Source organism: Daphnia pulicaria, chromosome 11, assembly GCF_021234035.1.
Source record: "Daphnia pulicaria isolate SC F1-1A chromosome 11, SC_F0-13Bv2, whole genome shotgun sequence".
Lineage (NCBI taxonomy): Eukaryota > Metazoa > Arthropoda > Branchiopoda > Diplostraca > Daphniidae > Daphnia > Daphnia pulicaria.
Window position 1 is genome coordinate 307,911 of NC_060923.1, and position 17,673 is coordinate 325,583.

The window sequence follows — 17,673 nt, forward strand, 5'->3', positions numbered from 1 at the left end:
AGTTTCTGTTTCAACATTTCTAATTTTATTTTGAAAGGGAGCCGCACTCTATTGGATCACTGTTGCCTTGCGATTGAAGAATTAAACATTTAATTAATCAAGAATTTTTAAGTTGAAAATAGGTCTCCTACACCAGCCATTGGAATTTAGTGCAGCACTTAAGGAGCAGGGGCATCTCTGTGCAGAGAAAATAGCAACTGTAAGATTTACTCATTCATTAAAAACCAATTCAACTTAAAGTTTACCCATTCTGATGTGTGATTTTGTCGTATTCTTTCTCCAAGTCGGCAGTAGAGGAAAACTTCCAGACTTTCACTTCAATCGCCACATTAGCGTCGTGGGTAGTAGAACAGCAGTTTTGCGTGATTTTACCATGGAACTCGTAGCGGTAGTAAGCGATAACGACGAGGCCCGTTTTGTGAACTTCAATTGAATTGTTCTCTTTTTCCATTTTCGTTTCTTCCTCACTTTCTAGCAATTCCGCATCATCCAGAATGGATATGATGGATTTTAACAAATTTAAATAAATTGTCGGAGGGGTGACCCCAAAGTTTTCAGCGATAGATTCTGTGGCATCCTTAACAAATTTCTTTAAAGACTTTAAATTGGTCGCTTTGGTTGTCTTGGAAAAAGTTTCTGAATGACTTGGTTTACAATTTTGAACAATAATTTCAGTCATATCTTTGAAAGACGTAGTGTCCAGAGAACGAACTTGCTCGTGATCAGGAAGAGGATATTGCTCTGCCGGAGAGAAATAATTCAATACATGACCCACTCCACCAGATATGAAGGATCCAATTCCAGGAAACGTCGTAGGACTACTAGCAGAAACTTGTACCGTTTTATCTCCTGCCAAATCGGATGAATTTGCCAACAGTTTTGAGCTAACATCGCCAACTCGTCGGTGGAATAGATGATATGTATCGGTGTAATGTTTGTCGGGTATTTTGATCATCTCTGCACTTTCCCATTGGAGCTTTGAAAATAATTCTTTCGAAGGCAACTTGAAAAAGGATCAATCAATTCAAATTATTTATTGAATAAGTATTATGTGTAGTTGTTGTTCTCTTATCCACAATTAAATTTTACCTCTTTAGATGAACTAGATTCCATTTTCTGAAAAATGGGTGTGACGTCCAATTTGACTTAAAATTCACTGCACCCTTTCAATACAGATTTGCAATTGAACAGAAAAATGAAACTGACATAACGAACATCTTTTAAAAGGACAGATGAGTCAATTTCGAAGCGGCGTTACAGTAGAGTCCATTTTAGCGGAGGAAACTTCAAACAAAGGACTTGTATAACGAGGATGATCGCTATCGTGGAACTAATTGCCACGCCCTGGAACTTCAAAGGTGTTAATAATCCAGCGGTATTGGCTGATTTTGATTGGAGTCCATTCAACATGAGAAAATCGAAGCGGCTTCGAGACCATGTACATTTGATCCCCTGTAGCTATAAAACCGCGAACAGGAAATTCCTTTTGTCTTGGGGAACTTGAGAAAAGCAACATTATCTGTGCCAAATTGATTTTCTTCAAATTTAAATCCGCGTTTATATTTTATGGCGCAAATAAAGAAAGGAAATAAAAGAAAAATTCTATTTAGTTATTATAGTTTTAGTTTTCCGGTTTTCATTTAAAAAAAGAAGAATTTGAACTGTGTTAAAAGAAGTCCCGCGACATCTGTCGATCAAAATAATTACTTGGTTGTGTAACTATAATCGTGTCGTGCCAACGTTATTATACACGGTCGAATTCGTCTTACACAGCCAGTGAGGACAGCAGATGTGAGAAGAAGACGTGGTTTTGTTTAAGGGCGTCGTCAAATATTTTGGGCGAGCTTCACAGCTGCTTTTAAGTTACTCAAAAAGTCAAAGGTAAATATACAATTCAAGTAAACAACAAAATTATTCGTCCTGTTATGAGGTGTGCACGACCACGTTATACGAAGAAAGAAGGGGAAATTCAAGTCCCAAAGTTTACCTCGACGTTTAGACATAGTCGTGGCACATTTTAACAACGAATTTGGTTTTCTCTCGTAAACAGGAGTAACTTGCCTTAGTCAACATGACGTCTGTGATAGGAACGCCTTTTGCCAGAGCTCCCAGGAATGTGAGAACCAAGAACCCACAACTTCTGCTCAAGAACAAAGATGTTACACAAGGAGCTAGTGGAATTTTTCAAAATAGTAAGTCAAACATTCATTTTATTACATTTTCCCTTCAACGTATTACAACGATATGGTTGATTTAGTTTCAGAGGTTGTCCAATTCATGGAAAACTTCATTGAATTGGCACAGTCAAATTCGTCTGATAAAGATCTTCGTCCTGCTGTCCTCACTCTTTGTGCAAATCTCAAGAATTTTGGAGCTCAATTAGAAATTAACTGTAAAGGTAATTTAGTTCTTCTCCATATTTCACCCATCTTGAACTCTTTAAGTTACATATTTGTGTTTTCAGATCAACTGGATCGCGTCTTCATTCATCTGCGTAATGCAGGCAGGGATGACAGCTTGGATAAAGTTTCTCGTTTGCACCTTTTGGAGGTGGTAGAGCTGAGAGCTGGACGTTGGTCAGCCCAAGAGCAAGTTAATAACTACTATCAATCAAAGTTCAATGAGTTGGTGGTATGTCTTACTTATAATGTTATTTGATTGATGCTCTGCCCTACTTATAGCCTTGTTTTGCATATCGTAATAGCAAGCCCCTGGCACTATAGATAGTGTCGGCCAGAATACGGGGCAGAACGAGCCATCTTCGCCTCCGGTTAGTCCCTTGCCACTGCTGTTACCTGGTGAAGTGGTCAAGTCCTCTGGCAAATATAACATCACGAATAGCGGCAGTGTCCCCCCGGCCAAGAACTCTATCAAAGACGAAGTAGTCATCAGGAACGCCGATTCTGGAAAAGGTACAAAACGAGTAGAATCTCATGACTATTTGAAATGAACTGTCTGACATAATATGGGCCTCCCAAAACGGCTATTTCGCTTCGCCAGTGATGGGTATCAAGGGAAGGCGGGTGCACTTGATCGAGGAGATAAGCGACACGGTCATTTCGTTCCAGCGAGGTATTCTCCAACATTTTGCCTGCCCGCTTGGAAACAAACAAATTACATTAAAACCCCAAACTACATTTATTTAGAAATAACTCTTTTAACTAAAGCTCGATTTCTAAAAAAAAAATAACTGCACGGATCTATCGTATTTATTCGTTCTCCTTCTTGGAATGCCGTCGACATTAGCGCGTTATAAAGGGGCTGTATTAAAATACGTGATTTCATTTTACAGTGAATCCTGGAGCTTCCGAACGACTAGTACAAATCACGGGAGCTGCTCCAGATAATATCGAGTACGGATTAATAATTTTACTATGGACGAACTGGAAAGGTTTAATGAAATTGAACAATATTGCAGGAGAGCTAGGCAGCTGATTGAACAGACTATCCAAAGAAATGCCAGTCCCGTCCCACAGTTGGAGTCGATTATTTCTGCGCAAGCGACATCAAATAATCAAGATCTTCCGTCTTGCCACGAATCTCGTAAACTATCGTTGATGGATTCTGCTTTGGAAGACTATCAGCATTCGGTTGTCGTTGGAGATCAATGCATTAAAATTACAGGCCAGAGTCTCGATTTGGTTCAGGTATGAAATAGTATTATCTTAAAACCGTTCAAAACCATTTAGTGAAAATAACCACGCTCTTTTTAGACGGCCAAGTTGGTTTTGGATGAATACTTTGCTGGTCTAGCCAACAAACGCCCACGTAATTACAGTGTCTGCAGCAGGCAAGTTTAAATATTTCTTTAAACAAAACTCATTTTTGGTAATACGGTTCTAATATATTCAACTTTTGCTGTGCAGCATGGATGACGGTGTCGGCATGTATTGCCCGTCGCAGGAAAGTCCAAGAGATGGTGCCCCGTCAATCAAGAAAATATTGAAGTACAATCGCGAAAGTTTGTTACTCTGGTCAAAATCGCCCCTGTGTCGTCAGCCGCCTGCTAATTTTGACTTGGTTTTCCAAAATGCTCCGGACATAGCGAGAAAGGTTTGAAAAAAGAAAGCGGACGTTGAGCGTCAAGTTGGCAGCATGTTATTTTTGAAAACCAAAATGCACACATTTATATATATATATAGGGAAGTTCCTATTGTGGCCTTGCAAAAATTACCACATGTGCCTACTTGTTTTTTGTGTGTTGGGTGGAAGTCACTACCGTATTATTATTCCCTTTTTTCTCCTTTTTTTGGTTTTTTAATCTCGAAAACGAGTCTCAGAACTATACCAAACGTTTCATTCGAGTCTTTTCAAAGAAATTAACTCAGCTACCTAATTTCATCACACCTGTTCTGTTTCACTCGAAATTAATCTAATATGTTATGCCCATTTGATTGTTTTTGATACTAATGATCGATAATAACAATACACAGAATGTCAGCGTTGACTAACAAACCCCTCCACGAGTGATTTGATGGTGTGTGTGTGCATGATTGACCCTAAATCCCGTCACATTCCTTATACCAATCAATTAAAAAATGGTGTGTCATTAGGATCCGCATAGTGAATCGTTTTTTAACGCGACGGCGTATTTGGAAAAACACCCCGATCGGTTGAATGCCTCTGAAGACATAATTGTGCGGCATTACGACGTCTCCGATGATTTCTAAGCACAGCATTTTCAACTTCTCAACCCATTTTTGGAAAAGTTTGCAGCAAAAGTCTCAACTCTCATCAATTACACACTTTTTACCGGCAGTTAATCGATTTCTGGGGAAATACATTTAAATGCTGAAACCGAGATCAAATCATTTTGAAAATCAATGGTAAATTTATTACCGTATTCCGTTAGGAACTGTCGGGCAGGGTGATATCGGGATTGAACATGCGTAAAAAGTCCAATTCGAGAGGATGGATTTTTCCCACGATGACCAAAGAGTGAAGTGGTTGGCCCAATTCACAATTCAACATTTCATTCAGCGTACAAACACTAATCTTCTGGTCTGGCCAGCCAACTCGTGCCACACCAACACATAAAGTGTCTCCAGTCAATTCTGCAAAAGAAATATTAAGAAAAATCAAACGTCAAAATGGCTACGGAATTACTTGACGCGTTGTCTTTGGAATTGACGACTTGAATCAGCTGTTCGGCGGCTTGCTGATTGCTCATAAATCGTGGGGGTTCGAAGATTGGTCTATTCTTCATCATATTCTCAATTGTCTGTTCTTTCACCTTGATATCTGGAAAACAAGAAGTAATCACAGTATATTAGAAACATTACTAGCTTATTAGCAAGGTTTCTTACCAAGTAAACACAAGGTGTGCAACCCTCTATCCAAGTTTCCTTCAATTTTCTCAAAGAAACTATCTGGTTTCCATGTATCTGTCCAAAATGGTATTGACACAGTTTCTCCAAAACTGTACAACTAAAACTCAGAATGGTTTGTTGTCAACAGAAAAAAAATCTCCATTATTTATTTTAATATATTTTACCTGAAGTCCACAACAACCCACTGCATTGAGAATGGAAGTGTTGTGTACCACTTGGAAGGGAACTCCAACTTCTTTGGCTCTCAACACAAGGTCTGTGTGAGTTGTAGCACCAAATGGATCCCCGACAACTACAATGAAATGTTTTTTGAAAGTGCAATCACTGAACCAATATTTTAAATGAGTAACTTGATACCTAAGAAAGCGATATTGCTGTTTCTAGCTGATTCAATAAACGATTCAGCCTTTTGTTCCACAAACTCTCTGTCAGCCAAAATAACTTCTCGGCCATAAAATTTTTCCTGTATAAATATTCAGATGACAAGTGAATAACTTATTTTTCATTTTCATATCTATACAGTGTACTATAATAAACTTACCAAGGCCTCCTTTCCAACTGTTAATATAGATGTATAGGCTTCCAGATATACTTCATCTGCTGCTTTTACTATTTCTAGACCTCTGACTGTAATATCTTTAGGGTCTCCTAAACCTAAACCAACCAAATACAGCATTTTGCAATAATTTCACCGAGCAAAGTAAAAACCAAAACGTGTATCAGCAGACGATTTTTCGATTCAAAACAACATGCTCCCGTCTAAACACGCTCCACGATCCACGCCCAACAAATGAAATAATTTTTTTAAAATAAATTTTAACTAAAGATAAATGATAATGAAGTAAATATTTTATGAATTAAACTATTACAGTGACATTTTACATGATTTGAAAAGTGGAATAACTTTTTGGCATAACAGCAAACTGTCAACCCTGTTAGTTCCGTTTTCTTTGTCACGGACTCACGCCAAATGACAGTCACTTTAAAAAGAAAATTTAGCGATGAAGGGTGTTGGTTACGATTCGCGTCTAATGAGTATTAGTTGTCAATTGAAAAACATCAAAATATTAGCTGGTTCTCGTCTGTTTCTCTTTCTCCTGGACAGGGAGTGTTCGTTATCCACTTTCGTCAGTTTGTTGTCGAGCTCGAGCGGAACACGTTTTAATGTCAACTATGTTGGAGGAGCATTGAGCTGAATCTGTTTTTTTAGGTTGTGACGTCAATGCATCTTGTTATTTAACAAGTAAGTTACTCAGCAGTCGGGAATTCTCATTTGGTTTGTGGTTTACACGTGTTTTGTGCTTTTTGTTTGTTTCGGCGTTCGGAGAGAAGTGGCAGCTTGTTGGACGCCATGTTTGATTGTTCTCATTGACAACAAAGTTATTCAAGTTACACTGTTATTGTACCGGTATTTTTAATATTCTTCTTACTCCTTTATTACCAGTATCGTCTTTCAGCCTCTAGCAGTACAAACAAGTTTGGTTATTTTATATTAATTTAAGCAATCAACACTAAAGCACATAACCAATATACCGTGGTCGCACATTCGGTATGAACGATCTCCGGAAGTGGATCGTGTACTTAATAATATATGTGGCTGATCGTTCTAGAAGTTCTTATTTATTTTTGTGTCGTAGCAGCTTATAGTGTTGTATATTTAAAGTTATAATTTGAGCAGCTAAATGATATTCATTATTGTTGATACATTGAAAGAGGTCTATATTTTAAGATTTTATACTAGGAAAAGTCTAGTTAGAAACAATTCCATTGATATGAAAATTTTAAAGTCATATGGTGTTAAACACGGATAGATAAATATCTTGTATTTCTATCTTATATTCTAACAATTTGATCCAAGTGTCATGTGACAAATAAAATTTTTCGTCCACTTGAATCGTGAGTTATTTTCACCAACAATTTCAACCGTATTTTTAATAGACTCGTAAAATTACATAATTAAATTTTGGTTTTTATAAAAACTTTTATTAACTTGTGATGTTATAAGCTTTGTTTTGCTAAGCTGAAATCATTCATGTCTGTATTTTTTATAGAAATGTTTCTAATTTATTACAGTAATTTGTTAAGGTTGGTAGTAAATAGCTGTGGATTAGGCTAGGTAGTGATGATATTGAAAGAAAGTTAAAAATGCTATGTAATTAGTTTGCTTTACTTTAATAAACTTTAACGGGTAATTTTTTATACAAGCAAGCAATAAATATGTAAGTGTTTGTAAATTGTACTACGAATTGTTTGTAAAGTATTTTAAAGTAATATATTTCAATTGCTTTTTTAACAAAATAATTTTGAATTTAGTAATTTTAAGCAACGCAGTTTTTAATTTTATCTATCTTTATTTGCTTGATACTTTCATTAAATGTATCAGAAGTGACTAGTTTCCGACTACAATATCATTTAATTTCAATCAAGGTATCGGAAGGGCCCAATCTCCCGATACACAATTTTCCAAATAAGTATCAAGGTATCCAAATTACTGACATTCATATTTCACTCTCTTTTCCCATATTTATTGTTTTCAAGTTTCGTTACGACAGAAATGAATGCAACTTATCCAGCGATGTTCCTGAAAGTGTTAAAAAGATATATATTCAAAACGAATAGAAAAAACTTTAGAAACTATGCTATTATAGATTATTTAACTTTTTAAATGCTGCAATATTCTCTCGGACCCGGAGTACACGGCCCATTCGACGACCCAAGGCTAGCGACACGAGGCGAAACATCAACCGATACCATAACCGAATCACCTGCGAATAAAAATAAAACAGCTGTAACAAGTTGAAAAAAAAATTCCCTTAAGATGAAAAGAAACAGAAATGAATAGAAAACATTAAAATACAGAAGTTCCAGTTTCAGATTCAGAACAACCAGCATTTCACCACACCATCCGGTCGTGTAGACAACCTCGCAGCTCCAGAGACGGAAGGAGAAAGAGACCGAATACTGGCTACGGAGAAATATATAGGGTTTGGCAATCAGAAGTACCATTTTCGGAAAGTTCCCTAAACACATTTTGGCCACTGGCCACATTTTTTGTAAAAACTGAAAAACAGTATTGAATTAAACCCTTTGTGGCTTTATACTTTTCCAGAAAAGCCTTTATAATTTTAGAAAATTTAATTTGAGTGTGAAATGCGTTGCATCATTTATGTTATTCAAAATTTAACATTTTCGTCTTTAATAGAAACACGAAACTAGATGTCGCTAATCGCATTATTATTGTTCCCATGATCATTGTTTTGGTCGTTGGAAAATGGTTGGAAACTTGGAAAGGTTTCGTTTGTTTTCTCGTGCTTTCCAAGATTCCAGCAATTCTTAGTGTTCTCAATTTGTCTCTTTATTGTTAGGTTTAGTCGATGTAAATTTTGCACCTAGGTAATAAAGTCAAATCAAGTTATATTTAACCAACTGGTAAAACATGGTGAATCTTAGCCTACCCATTAGAGTAACCCCCATAAGTAGAGACAAATTTATGAATCAGGTTCTTTTTATTGTGTATATGTGGTATGAATATTTAGCATGAATATGCATGGTGATACCCTGACGTTATTGGGTCTTTTTGTTCGTGTCCGATCAATGGTTTAGGTTAATGGGATATTTGTACATGTAGAATTTTAGGATTTTTCCACCACAAATATCCATAAGTTGTTTTCTAATGATTCTGTTATTTTTTATTTAGACTTGACCGAAGAATTGAATTGTGTGAGGTTGTGCGGACAAGTAAAAGGGAACTTATAGGCTATGCTTCCAGCAAACTGGTGGAGGACAACTGACAAGATACCAAAATCGAAAACAAGCAGTCGAATTGGTGAGCGAGGTGTCAGAAGAGAAAAGATCTCGTGTCGAACAAGGCATAGACCTAATCCTAATTGCATCTGCTACTCCTAATGCCACCGTCCAAGTATAGTAATCGAGACCTAGCAAATAAAGAAAATCCAGTGACTACCGACGTCAACTAACAAATCACAATTTCTAATCGATCGTCGATCAGCGTGGAAGCACCACACAAGATGATGAAAACTTCCGGGGAAAAAAAAATCTAAACTTCATTCGTGTTGCTAAATGCTAATAGACAATCCGATTTATCCTTCTAGTTGTTAACAAGCAGTGACGCAGTACTATTGTGAGTGTTGGCTTTTTTTGAATTCGAAATTCAGAGACCAAGGTGTAGCGTAGAACTAGGTATTTGAATTTGAACTAAGCTTTAATAAAAAATATATTTGTAGATTAAATATAATTTTTTTTCCAAACTCTTATAGGTCATTGCTATTTTGATTTTTTTTTTTAAATGAAACAAAAAATCACAAACATGAAACATCCCTTGGGGTTACCTTGCTTACGCAGGGAGCTGACAATTTACGATAATTTTTTTATTTGTCCCTAGATGGCGCATGGCGAATAAGTTTCAGCCACTGATAGCAGACAGCATATTACACGGGGTGTCCCTAAACTATGGACTTGGACAGTCCATTTTGGACTACTAAACTATGGACTTCGATCGAAAACTATGGACTTCACCAGATGGCGCTGCCTGTCAAAGTCCATATTTTAGAACCTGAACGCTCCACCAATGGCCATACTAAACTATGGACTTTTCCTGAAAAGTATGGACTTTATCCAAATTTAACATAAAACATAAACTACGAATCGTTCTATCATTTTTTTGTTTGACATATTTAACGTTCGTTCAATAAACTACAAGAAGCCACGAGCTTTCTAGAGCTGGCGGGACACTTACTTTTTTAAAGCCAAAATTTGTTTGGTTCATAGTTTTTTATTATAATAATAGTATCAAATGCCAGAACACTGCTTGGTAGAATTCCGTCGGCGGTAGGATATATTTTTGTAAAATATTATATTTTTTTGTTAATTTCTTCTAAAGTATTATTTTTTATTAATTCGCTGTCTTGCTTTATCCGATCTATAAAACGGTTTAAATACAAGATGTTTTTCCGTGTTAATTAAAGGCAAAATCTCTTATATATTTTTAAGCTTCTATTTGCGAATTTAACTAATATTCCTTCCTCCTCTAAATATCCACATAACTCTCACTAAGTTTACCCGGTTCTAAAGATAAAATTGAAAATTCGGGTTGTCCAAGTATAAAGCACCAATTGCAAGAGAAGCATGAGCTACATATCTTTTTTGCTTAATTAATAGGTTTAAGCTTTCTATATCAGATGATGAGCTATGCTTTTTATATCTTCGATTCATAGGCCTACTTAAGATCTCATTTTTTTTTATTGCCTTTTGCTTTTATATAAAACAACGTATAGGGCAAGAACAGTCTTTAGAGACATAAGCGGTTCTGCAGCACATTTAAAATTAATTCCCTCTTTTGAGAAATGTGTTTATACTGTGTACCTAAAAGATCAAGCTCCATTATTAACAAAACCACTACCATATCTTAAAAAAATAAAGGGATAAAAATAATGGGTATAATGGGTAATACGAAAGCAAAAAAGAAAGCGGAAGTTGCGGATTATATGCCATCGCATTTGCGACAGCCTTGGCATTTTCATTTAATCCATCTGAATTGAGGTTTGATGGGTCACAAATGCGCTCCCATCTAATGAAATGCATTTCCGACGGCGCAATCATTCCTTTTCCAACCAAAGGACTCCGAACGCGTTCAAATTGGAGACCAAAGAAACACATTTCCATTCCCCTCTTCTGTGTGTGTCGGATGCCCGACTTTGGATTTCATAAACTCCTTCCTAAAAAATTTCACGTTATGGTACAGTGCAACATTTGCAAAGAATATTTCCATCCAGAATGCGAGAACATACCCGAATCTGCCATCAAGTGCAAAAAAGTGCTCTGGTATTGCTCATCTTGCATTTAAACGTTAAATGACTTTGTTTTATTTCTTTTCTCAAATGTCAAATCAAGAATAATAAAAACTTTTTTGAAATGTTCAAAATGTACCTTGTAAATCGTGTATTAATATTCGCAATACACCATTCAGAATGAATTTGTGGTTTGCTTAAATTTAATTAAAAGATATATTCATTTAACCGTTTAAAGCTTAAGCGAAAATATTCGAATCTAAGCCAAGTTTATACATTTAAAGTCCATACTTTAGACGCCAAGTCCAGTGTTTCGGATATAACGCCATCTGATGGAGTCCATAGTTTCTGCAGGTTAAAGTCCATATTTTAGGTCCCTAAGTCCATAGTTTCGGACAGGCAGCGCCATCTGGTGAAGTCCATAGTTTTCGATCGAAGTCCATAGTTTAGTAGTCCAAAATGGACTGTCCAAGTCCATAGTTTAGGAACACCCTATTACACGTCATTTTGTTCTGGACAGAAGGCAGTCACTTTTCTAGAAATCATCGTTCTTTACTTTACGCGAAGCTATTACAGAAAACTCCAGCTGATACACAGTTCAATCAAAATTCGTAATAAGGAAGAAGGAGAGAAAAGATAACTTTAGTGTGACAAGATGGAAAACGAAAAAATGTTGGGAGGGTCGAGAATTTGGAGATATATCACTTCTGAAGTATCTGAACTTAACACTGAACCGCCTGAAATTCTCTAAATTGTAAGTTGTGTGACATTTTTTGCATAGATAATTAAGCATTAATAGATAAAGTCTTTGTATTCTCTTAGTATTTCTCATTGGCCAACAATCAACAAGGCAACATTTGACGATTCTGATCTTGCCATGAACGGAAGAGAACACTTGGTGCAAGATCATAATTTGGTAATATGATATGATAAATTAATGTGACACCTGGGCTTCCCTGTTTTCTGTTGCTATTTCCCCTAAGCTCCTAATAATCCAGCTGTTAGTTATGCTTCCACTGTGATAACCAGGATGGGAGGGTTTTAGTTTATTCAGGGAATTTTTGCTGTTCAAAATTGGCACTCCTTTCAATTTGTTTCCCATCCGTTTAAGTCTGTGCTGGATTCAAATTTTTTACATTGGTAATAATGTTGTAGATGTCCTTCATAATCATAAGTGATAGAAATGGTATTGTGTTATTGTTATTACGATCTAATGAGAATATTAATTTTTATTCCAGGTTTACATTTGAAGAGAAAGTAAGGAGAAAATACTTCAAGGATCTCATTCCTCCAACAATTATGGCAGATTTGTTCCCGGTATCTTGCCTTGATTTTATTAATTTATTGCATTCGTAATTAATTTCTTAATTCTCTTTCAGGATTACCCTCGCTGCTGTTCGATAGACTATCAATTGGCGGAAAATGAAAAGTGGTCGGCCGCGCTGAAATTCAAGATCGATATATTATGTAGATGTATATAAATTACAAGTGCATATCTGGGCTCCCTTCTTCAGTGGCCCCGTTTCCCTAAATAACCACTAACCAACGCCCGCCGGTGGTCTTTCACTCGCTGCGACAACCAGGAGGAAGGGAGATGTTTGGTCGAACGGGGACTTGCAAGGCGCATGATTCGATGAAATCTGTTGGAGGGTTATGAGTCTAAGCCGGAAGCCTACTATGATACACTGCTCTCATAATAACTGCTCCTCAGCTCTCTTCGCTCTTTTTCCGGTTTCTCTTAACCATGTCCGGGTAATCTCCCTGGTCGAGTCAGTCGGGCAGTGTCTCCCCCTGCTCGACTTGCAGCAGTTTGGACCGGACGGTCTGTTCAGTAAATAAAATTTTATATGTAAAATAAATTTTAACCATTATATTCATTTTGATTTTACGTTAATTCACATACAAAATAAATTTTAAAAGTTTATTTACGGTTTATTTACGGATAATGTGTCAACACAGGCTCCTCCCCCAAAGCTAAAGACGACGAACGTCTGAAGTGAAGTAATCTTCTCCTTCTTATCTCCTTCTCTTTATCCTGCTCCTGCTCCTTCTTCTACTTCCATTCCATTCATGAGGATCCAGCTTCTTCTGGACACTAAATAGTAAACGCTTTCTTGCTTGAAAAAAACATGACAGAGCACTGACTCGCACGTCTGACTCTCTCAGTGACAGCAGTCAATTCAACTACTCTGCTGCATTTTTTCAATTTAAGGCCAACATTCAATTATGAGGTCGTAAACCTCCTTATAACTCTTAAAAAGATCTTCTAACAGCTGTCTGTCTGATTTGGTCAACTCCATATGTCGATCAGGATGGTACTTTAAGGCCTTGTCTTTATAAGCCCTTTTAACTTGGGCCATGGAACAATTTTCGTCCAGTTTAAATAATGCAAGTAGTTTTTTTAATTTTATTTCCTTCTCCTTCTCCTTCTCCTCCTTCTCCTTCTCCTTCTCCTTCTCCTTCTCCTTCTCCTTCTCCTTCTCCTTCTCCTTCTCCTTCTCCTTCTCCTTCTCCTTCTCCTTCTCCTTCTCCTTCTCCTTCTCCTTCTCCTTCTCCTTCTCCTTCTCCTTCTCCTTCTCCTTCTCCTTCTCCTTCTCCTTCTCCTTCTCCTTCTCCTTCTCCTTCTCCTTCTCCTTCTCCTTCTCCTTCTCCTTCTCCTTCTCCTTCTCCTTCTCCTTCTCCTTCTCCTTCTCCTTCTCCTTCTCCTTCTCCTTCTCCTTCTCCTTCTCCTTCTCCTTCTCCTTCTCCTTCTCCTTCTCCTTCTCCTTCTCCTTCTCCTTCTCCTTCTCCTTCTCCTTCTCCTTCTACAATCTATAAATTCATTTATTAAACCCCCTTTTTGCCCATTTTCAAGCCCAGGAAACAGCGTTTCAAGATTTTCTGAAATGGGCCTGAAAATCGTGAAACGCTGTTTCCTGGCCCTGAAAATGGGCAAAAAGGGGGTTTAATAAATGAATTTATAGATTGTGTCTAGAGATCACATATAAATTTAAAAAAATTCACACAACATGGTGGATATCTAAGCTATATTTACACAAAAATTCACTATTGAAATGTTAATGGTTCACTTACAAATTTACGGTGTGTGAAGACTCATATCAGTAGGGAAAAAGGAAAAATAATGGCTTTGGTAGAGTGTGCTCGACGCGCCACCACACGGCATAGGACGAGCATCGCTTCAAGCATTCCTCTTAGCCCTATCCCCGATCGTAGTCTTTACCCTCTTAGTCTGTGATATTACGTTGCCACTCCCTCTCAAGCATTAAAAAAATATGGCACCTTCTTGCAAGAGCAAAATGTTTTCCGGCGATATATTTGCAGGATAGAGGATTTCACGCATAGCCTCCGGCGGTAAATTTGCACGACAGAGGTGCACTTTTATCAAATCAAAGATTGCGTCATCACGGCGATGCTATGGACATCTGGTGGTGATTTATTTTGACCTAAAGTAAAAAGTGGTAGTCGCAACCGCCAGATGTCACTAGTCGTTTTTCAGTCATTTAAACAGTTTTTCATTAATTATGGGAAAAGTAATTAAGTAAACGGAACTTTATTTATTCTGGTCGCACCGCATATTTTTTGTCTAATTTTCAAGACCAAAAAGTGCGAAATCTGTCGTGAAACGCCCGAGCTATGGATCGTTGCATACATACATACAAAGTGACATGGCATTTTTTTTTCCGGACCGTCTGTTCAGTGAATAAACCATGCACAAAAAATTGCAATTACCTCATTGTATCATTTATTTTTCATCGTATAAATATACAGATTCATCTTAATTGAGCAACAAATTTATATAAAATAATTTATTAAACAGACCGTCCGGTTCAAACTGCTGCCAGTCGAGCAGGGGGAGACACTGCCCGACTGACTCGACCAGGGAGATTACCCGGACATGGTTAAGAGAAACCGGAAAAAGAGCGAAGAGAGCTGAGGAGCAGTTATTATGAGAGCAGTGTGTCATAGTAGGCTTCCGGTTTAGACTCATGACCCTCCAACAGATTTCATCGAATCATGCGCCTTGCAAGTCCCCGTTCGACCAAACATCTCCCTTCCTCCTGGTTGTCGCAGCGAGTGAGTGACCACCGGCGGGCGTTGGTTAGTGGTTATTTAGGGAAACGGGGCCACTAAAGAAGGGAGCCCAGATATGCACTTGTAATTTATATACATTTATATAATATATCGATCTTGAATTTCAGCAACGTCTTCTTAGGTTCACCGCTGGATCAAGTCTAAGGAACGGCGACGAACGAATCAACTGAAATGAAAACGGAGATATTAACTTAGTCAATAATTAAATGAGACTGTACATCGAGCATTACCTCAAAGGCGGTACAGGTAGCAAGAGACGACATATCGACAAAACGCATACAAATGATCAGTCTTGAATTACAACATTCTTCTGTCAGTTTTCACCAATGGATGAAGTCCACGATAAGTAGCAAAGGAGTTACCCTGTAAGTAGAATAAACATTGGATGACAAAAAATTTCAATAAGATGGAGCGACAGAAAGCAATACCTCAAATCGAGAAGGAAGTAAAAAGGGAGATATGGTGGCAGCCCACGGGTTACCAAACAAGAGACCTTGTTGACTGTATAGTTTTTGACTTTTTGTCCTTTCTCTTCAAAGGACATGACTTCTCAGAATGTCTGTCATGCAAATTTAGAAATCTGTAGTTTAGAACCTATAAATAAAAAAGAAAAATAAGTCACATTATTTATAATTTGCGTTAATGATCAATGTGCTAGACGTCTAGATCTAAAAGAATAATTAAAGAGTTACTAGTATACACTCAAACTCGTCTCTTAAACATTACATGGGCATGATGAGTCTTTTAAATACTAAAAAACTTGAACAATACACTTTCAAACATCATCCCAAATTTTCTTACAGTAACTTTGATAATTGTCTTTAGAAAAGTGAAAAATAAGAAGTTGGTGCAACTGACAGCTGAGAAATGATCTAAGGCCATGTTATGGCCATCTACCGTCAAAAGAAGATATGTTTAAAATGAAAGCGTCCTAGCTCATCAACACCCAACAACAAAAATAAGACAAAAAAAAAAAACGAAACTCACAACACAACATCGTCGTCCTTTGGTCATTTGAGAGCAGGGGTAGTAGGAGTCAGTGATGGGTGAGTTGGCCTACCAGACTGTCGGTTGCTGGGTAGTCAAATTATCCTGGCCTCGTAAAGCTGGAGCAGGCACAACTCCCCCGTGCCTTTGGGCGACGGAAGGATGGCACGCATGTGAAAAGTATTGCTGAATGACAGCCCGTTAGTCAGTTGCCACTGATTTGTCGTCAGTTTCCACCAATGGATTCAGTCCATGGAATAGCGGCACAGGTTAACCTGAAACGAGAATGGAGGTGACTTTAGATTTTAAAATTGCATGTAAGATTGTTTACGACAGCAAGCAATAACTCAAAATAAGAGTGGGCCCATTTCAAGGAACTAAGGAGAGGGATTCAAGGGTTACTGCTGCCCGGTAACATTCAATGGGTTAACAAACTTGTTGACCATGTTGGTGGTGTTTGCCTTTTCCTTATAGATAACAATTAACAAGATGGTTTTATTTTGCCTATTTCAAAATTTAAATTAGAAATAATCAAAAAATAATTAAAACTACTGCACTCAACATGATGATTCTCAAGATTCTATGTAAACTTAACTTGATGACCCCTTTAATAGAATTTGTTGTCATTTTCTTCACCCTATTATGTACTGTGTAGTCATTTTCCTCATGGAAGAGATCACCAGGATGCTGATTCTCTTTCAGTGATTGACACAATCTAAAAATCAAAAAATCAAAACTCCTGCACTCAACAGGTTGAATTCTATAAATTCTAAGTCAAAATAACTAATAGGGTAACAATTGGAGTTGATGAAAGACCGGGTAGGAAAATTTACGGAAAGTCGATTCACTAAAGCAAAAAGCTTGATACTGAGATGTTGCGATTTGAAAGTTTACTGTGGAAAAATTACACTCGATCAAATGAACAATGTTAATTAAACCAAATTTGAACATTTTCTTTTAAAAATAAGTAAGAATGGTAAGCTGTTCACTAGGATTTCCATTGACTTGTTATCCTTGGTTAGTTTTTCAGGCAACTCAGTAACTCACTGACATTGTGACACAGCCAATGTTGACAATAAGGTACACGAGTGAATAACAGCATAGACCTTGGCAGCCATTACCATCACACATACTTGGTACCACAGCCGTTTATCTTAAAGATCATGCATTAAGTGGACCTTACTTACAGTATGAACAATGAAATAAGCACGTCAGAGAACTTGAATTATTAACGATTATTAAACGCCATGGAAGAGGACAGCGACAAAAGACATTTCACTGGGCGCCGCCATTTGGAATGCCAGAAAAGGGCGACGTTGCCATTTTTTTATAAAAAGAAAAATAGAGTTAAGTGGGTTTTTTTTTCTTAAACAAATTAAATCCACTGAATTCGTGAATGAAAAAAAAACAAAATTCTTATTTTGAAATAGTTATTGGATGGCTTGTCATGTACGTTT

General features: G+C 37.2%; 3 protein-coding genes and 3 long non-coding RNA genes across 11 annotated transcripts; 3 read left to right on the forward strand and 3 right to left on the reverse strand.

Annotated features, from left to right (window-relative positions):
* Window positions 1–2: 2 nt before the first annotated feature.
* On the reverse strand, window positions 3–1,412 carry LOC124316080. Its single transcript, XM_046781820.1, has 3 exons — window positions 1,090–1,412; window positions 246–1,003; window positions 3–177 (listed from the first exon to the last, which is right to left on the reverse strand). The coding sequence occupies exons 1-3, from the start codon at window positions 1,111–1,113 to the stop codon at window positions 159–161; spliced, it is 801 nt and encodes a 266-aa protein (XP_046637776.1). The 5' UTR covers window positions 1,114–1,412; the 3' UTR covers window positions 3–158.
* A 310-nt stretch (window positions 1,413–1,722) lies between these two features.
* Window positions 1,723–4,732, forward strand: LOC124316075 (eukaryotic translation initiation factor 4E-binding protein Mextli-like). Of its 2 annotated transcripts, XM_046781814.1 has the most exons (11): window positions 1,723–1,881; window positions 2,051–2,192; window positions 2,258–2,398; window positions 2,465–2,631; window positions 2,705–2,912; window positions 3,001–3,072; window positions 3,293–3,353; window positions 3,419–3,647; window positions 3,714–3,790; window positions 3,867–4,053; window positions 4,554–4,732. In XM_046781814.1, exons 2-11 carry the CDS (start codon window positions 2,072–2,074, stop codon window positions 4,668–4,670), a joined length of 1,380 nt encoding a protein of 459 aa, XP_046637770.1. In that variant the 5' UTR covers window positions 1,723–1,881; window positions 2,051–2,071; the 3' UTR covers window positions 4,671–4,732. The 2 variants fall into 2 exon arrangements, with proteins under 2 accessions (XP_046637770.1, XP_046637771.1); XM_046781815.1 differs by lacking the exon at window positions 3,001–3,072.
* A 76-nt stretch (window positions 4,733–4,808) lies between these two features.
* LOC124316079 (diphthine methyl ester synthase-like) lies at window positions 4,809–6,085 on the reverse strand. The gene is made up of 6 exons (XM_046781819.1): window positions 5,872–6,085; window positions 5,688–5,793; window positions 5,495–5,622; window positions 5,307–5,427; window positions 5,107–5,241; window positions 4,809–5,054 (listed from the first exon to the last, which is right to left on the reverse strand). The coding sequence occupies exons 1-6, from the start codon at window positions 6,004–6,006 to the stop codon at window positions 4,849–4,851; spliced, it is 831 nt and encodes a 276-aa protein (XP_046637775.1). The 5' UTR covers window positions 6,007–6,085; the 3' UTR covers window positions 4,809–4,848.
* A 2,529-nt stretch (window positions 6,086–8,614) lies between these two features.
* LOC124316062 lies at window positions 8,615–9,784 on the forward strand. Of its 3 annotated transcripts, none has more exons than XR_006911783.1 (3): window positions 8,615–8,723; window positions 9,040–9,530; window positions 9,608–9,779. It is a non-coding gene; the product is annotated as an uncharacterized LOC124316062 (long non-coding RNA). The 3 variants fall into 3 exon arrangements; XR_006911782.1 differs by having other exon boundaries at window positions 8,631–8,723; window positions 9,028–9,530; window positions 9,733–9,784; XR_006911781.1 differs by having other exon boundaries at window positions 8,631–8,723; window positions 9,028–9,530.
* Window positions 9,785–11,630: 1,846 nt separating this feature from the next.
* On the forward strand, window positions 11,631–12,912 carry LOC124316070. The gene is made up of 4 exons (XR_006911788.1): window positions 11,631–11,891; window positions 11,960–12,053; window positions 12,376–12,454; window positions 12,517–12,912. It is a non-coding gene; the product is annotated as an uncharacterized LOC124316070 (long non-coding RNA).
* Window positions 12,913–15,467: 2,555 nt separating this feature from the next.
* LOC124315971 lies at window positions 15,468–17,501 on the reverse strand. 3 transcript variants are annotated; one of them, XR_006911751.1, is made up of 6 exons: window positions 17,404–17,501; window positions 16,812–16,931; window positions 16,564–16,720; window positions 16,222–16,491; window positions 15,658–15,823; window positions 15,468–15,592 (listed from the first exon to the last, which is right to left on the reverse strand). It is a non-coding gene; the product is annotated as an uncharacterized LOC124315971 (long non-coding RNA). The 3 variants fall into 3 exon arrangements; XR_006911750.1 differs by having other exon boundaries at window positions 16,564–16,931; XR_006911752.1 differs by lacking the exon at window positions 17,404–17,501 and adding an exon at window positions 17,264–17,397 and having other exon boundaries at window positions 16,564–16,931.
* Window positions 17,502–17,673: the final 172 nt, after the last annotated feature.

What these genes read in the sequence shown, in the direction of transcription:
- LOC124316080 (XM_046781820.1), bottom strand. Translation starts at nt 1,113, where the DNA reads ATGGAATCTAGTTCATCTAAAGAG. An exon ending in AATCTAGTTCATCTAAAGAG is followed by an intron (nt 1,004 to 1,089) that starts GTAAAATTTAAT and finishes TCCTTTTTCAAG; the next exon opens with TTGCCTTCGAAAGAATTATT.
- LOC124316075 (XM_046781814.1), top strand. Translation starts at nt 2,072, where the DNA reads ATGACGTCTGTGATAGGAACGCCTTTTGCCAGAGCTCCCAGGAATGTG. An exon ending in TAGTGGAATTTTTCAAAATA is followed by an intron (nt 2,193 to 2,257) that starts GTAAGTCAAACA and finishes TGGTTGATTTAG; the next exon opens with TTTCAGAGGTTGTCCAATTC. An exon ending in AATTACAGTGTCTGCAGCAG is followed by an intron (nt 3,791 to 3,866) that starts GCAAGTTTAAAT and finishes TTTGCTGTGCAG; the next exon opens with CATGGATGACGGTGTCGGCA.
- LOC124316079 (XM_046781819.1), bottom strand. Translation starts at nt 6,006, where the DNA reads ATGCTGTATTTGGTTGGTTTAGGTTTAGGAGACCCTAAAGATATTACA. An exon ending in TGGGTTGTTGTGGACTTCAG is followed by an intron (nt 5,428 to 5,494) that starts GTAAAATATATT and finishes TCTGAGTTTTAG; the next exon opens with TTGTACAGTTTTGGAGAAAC. An exon ending in GCACACCTTGTGTTTACTTG is followed by an intron (nt 5,242 to 5,306) that starts GTAAGAAACCTT and finishes CTTGTTTTCCAG; the next exon opens with ATATCAAGGTGAAAGAACAG.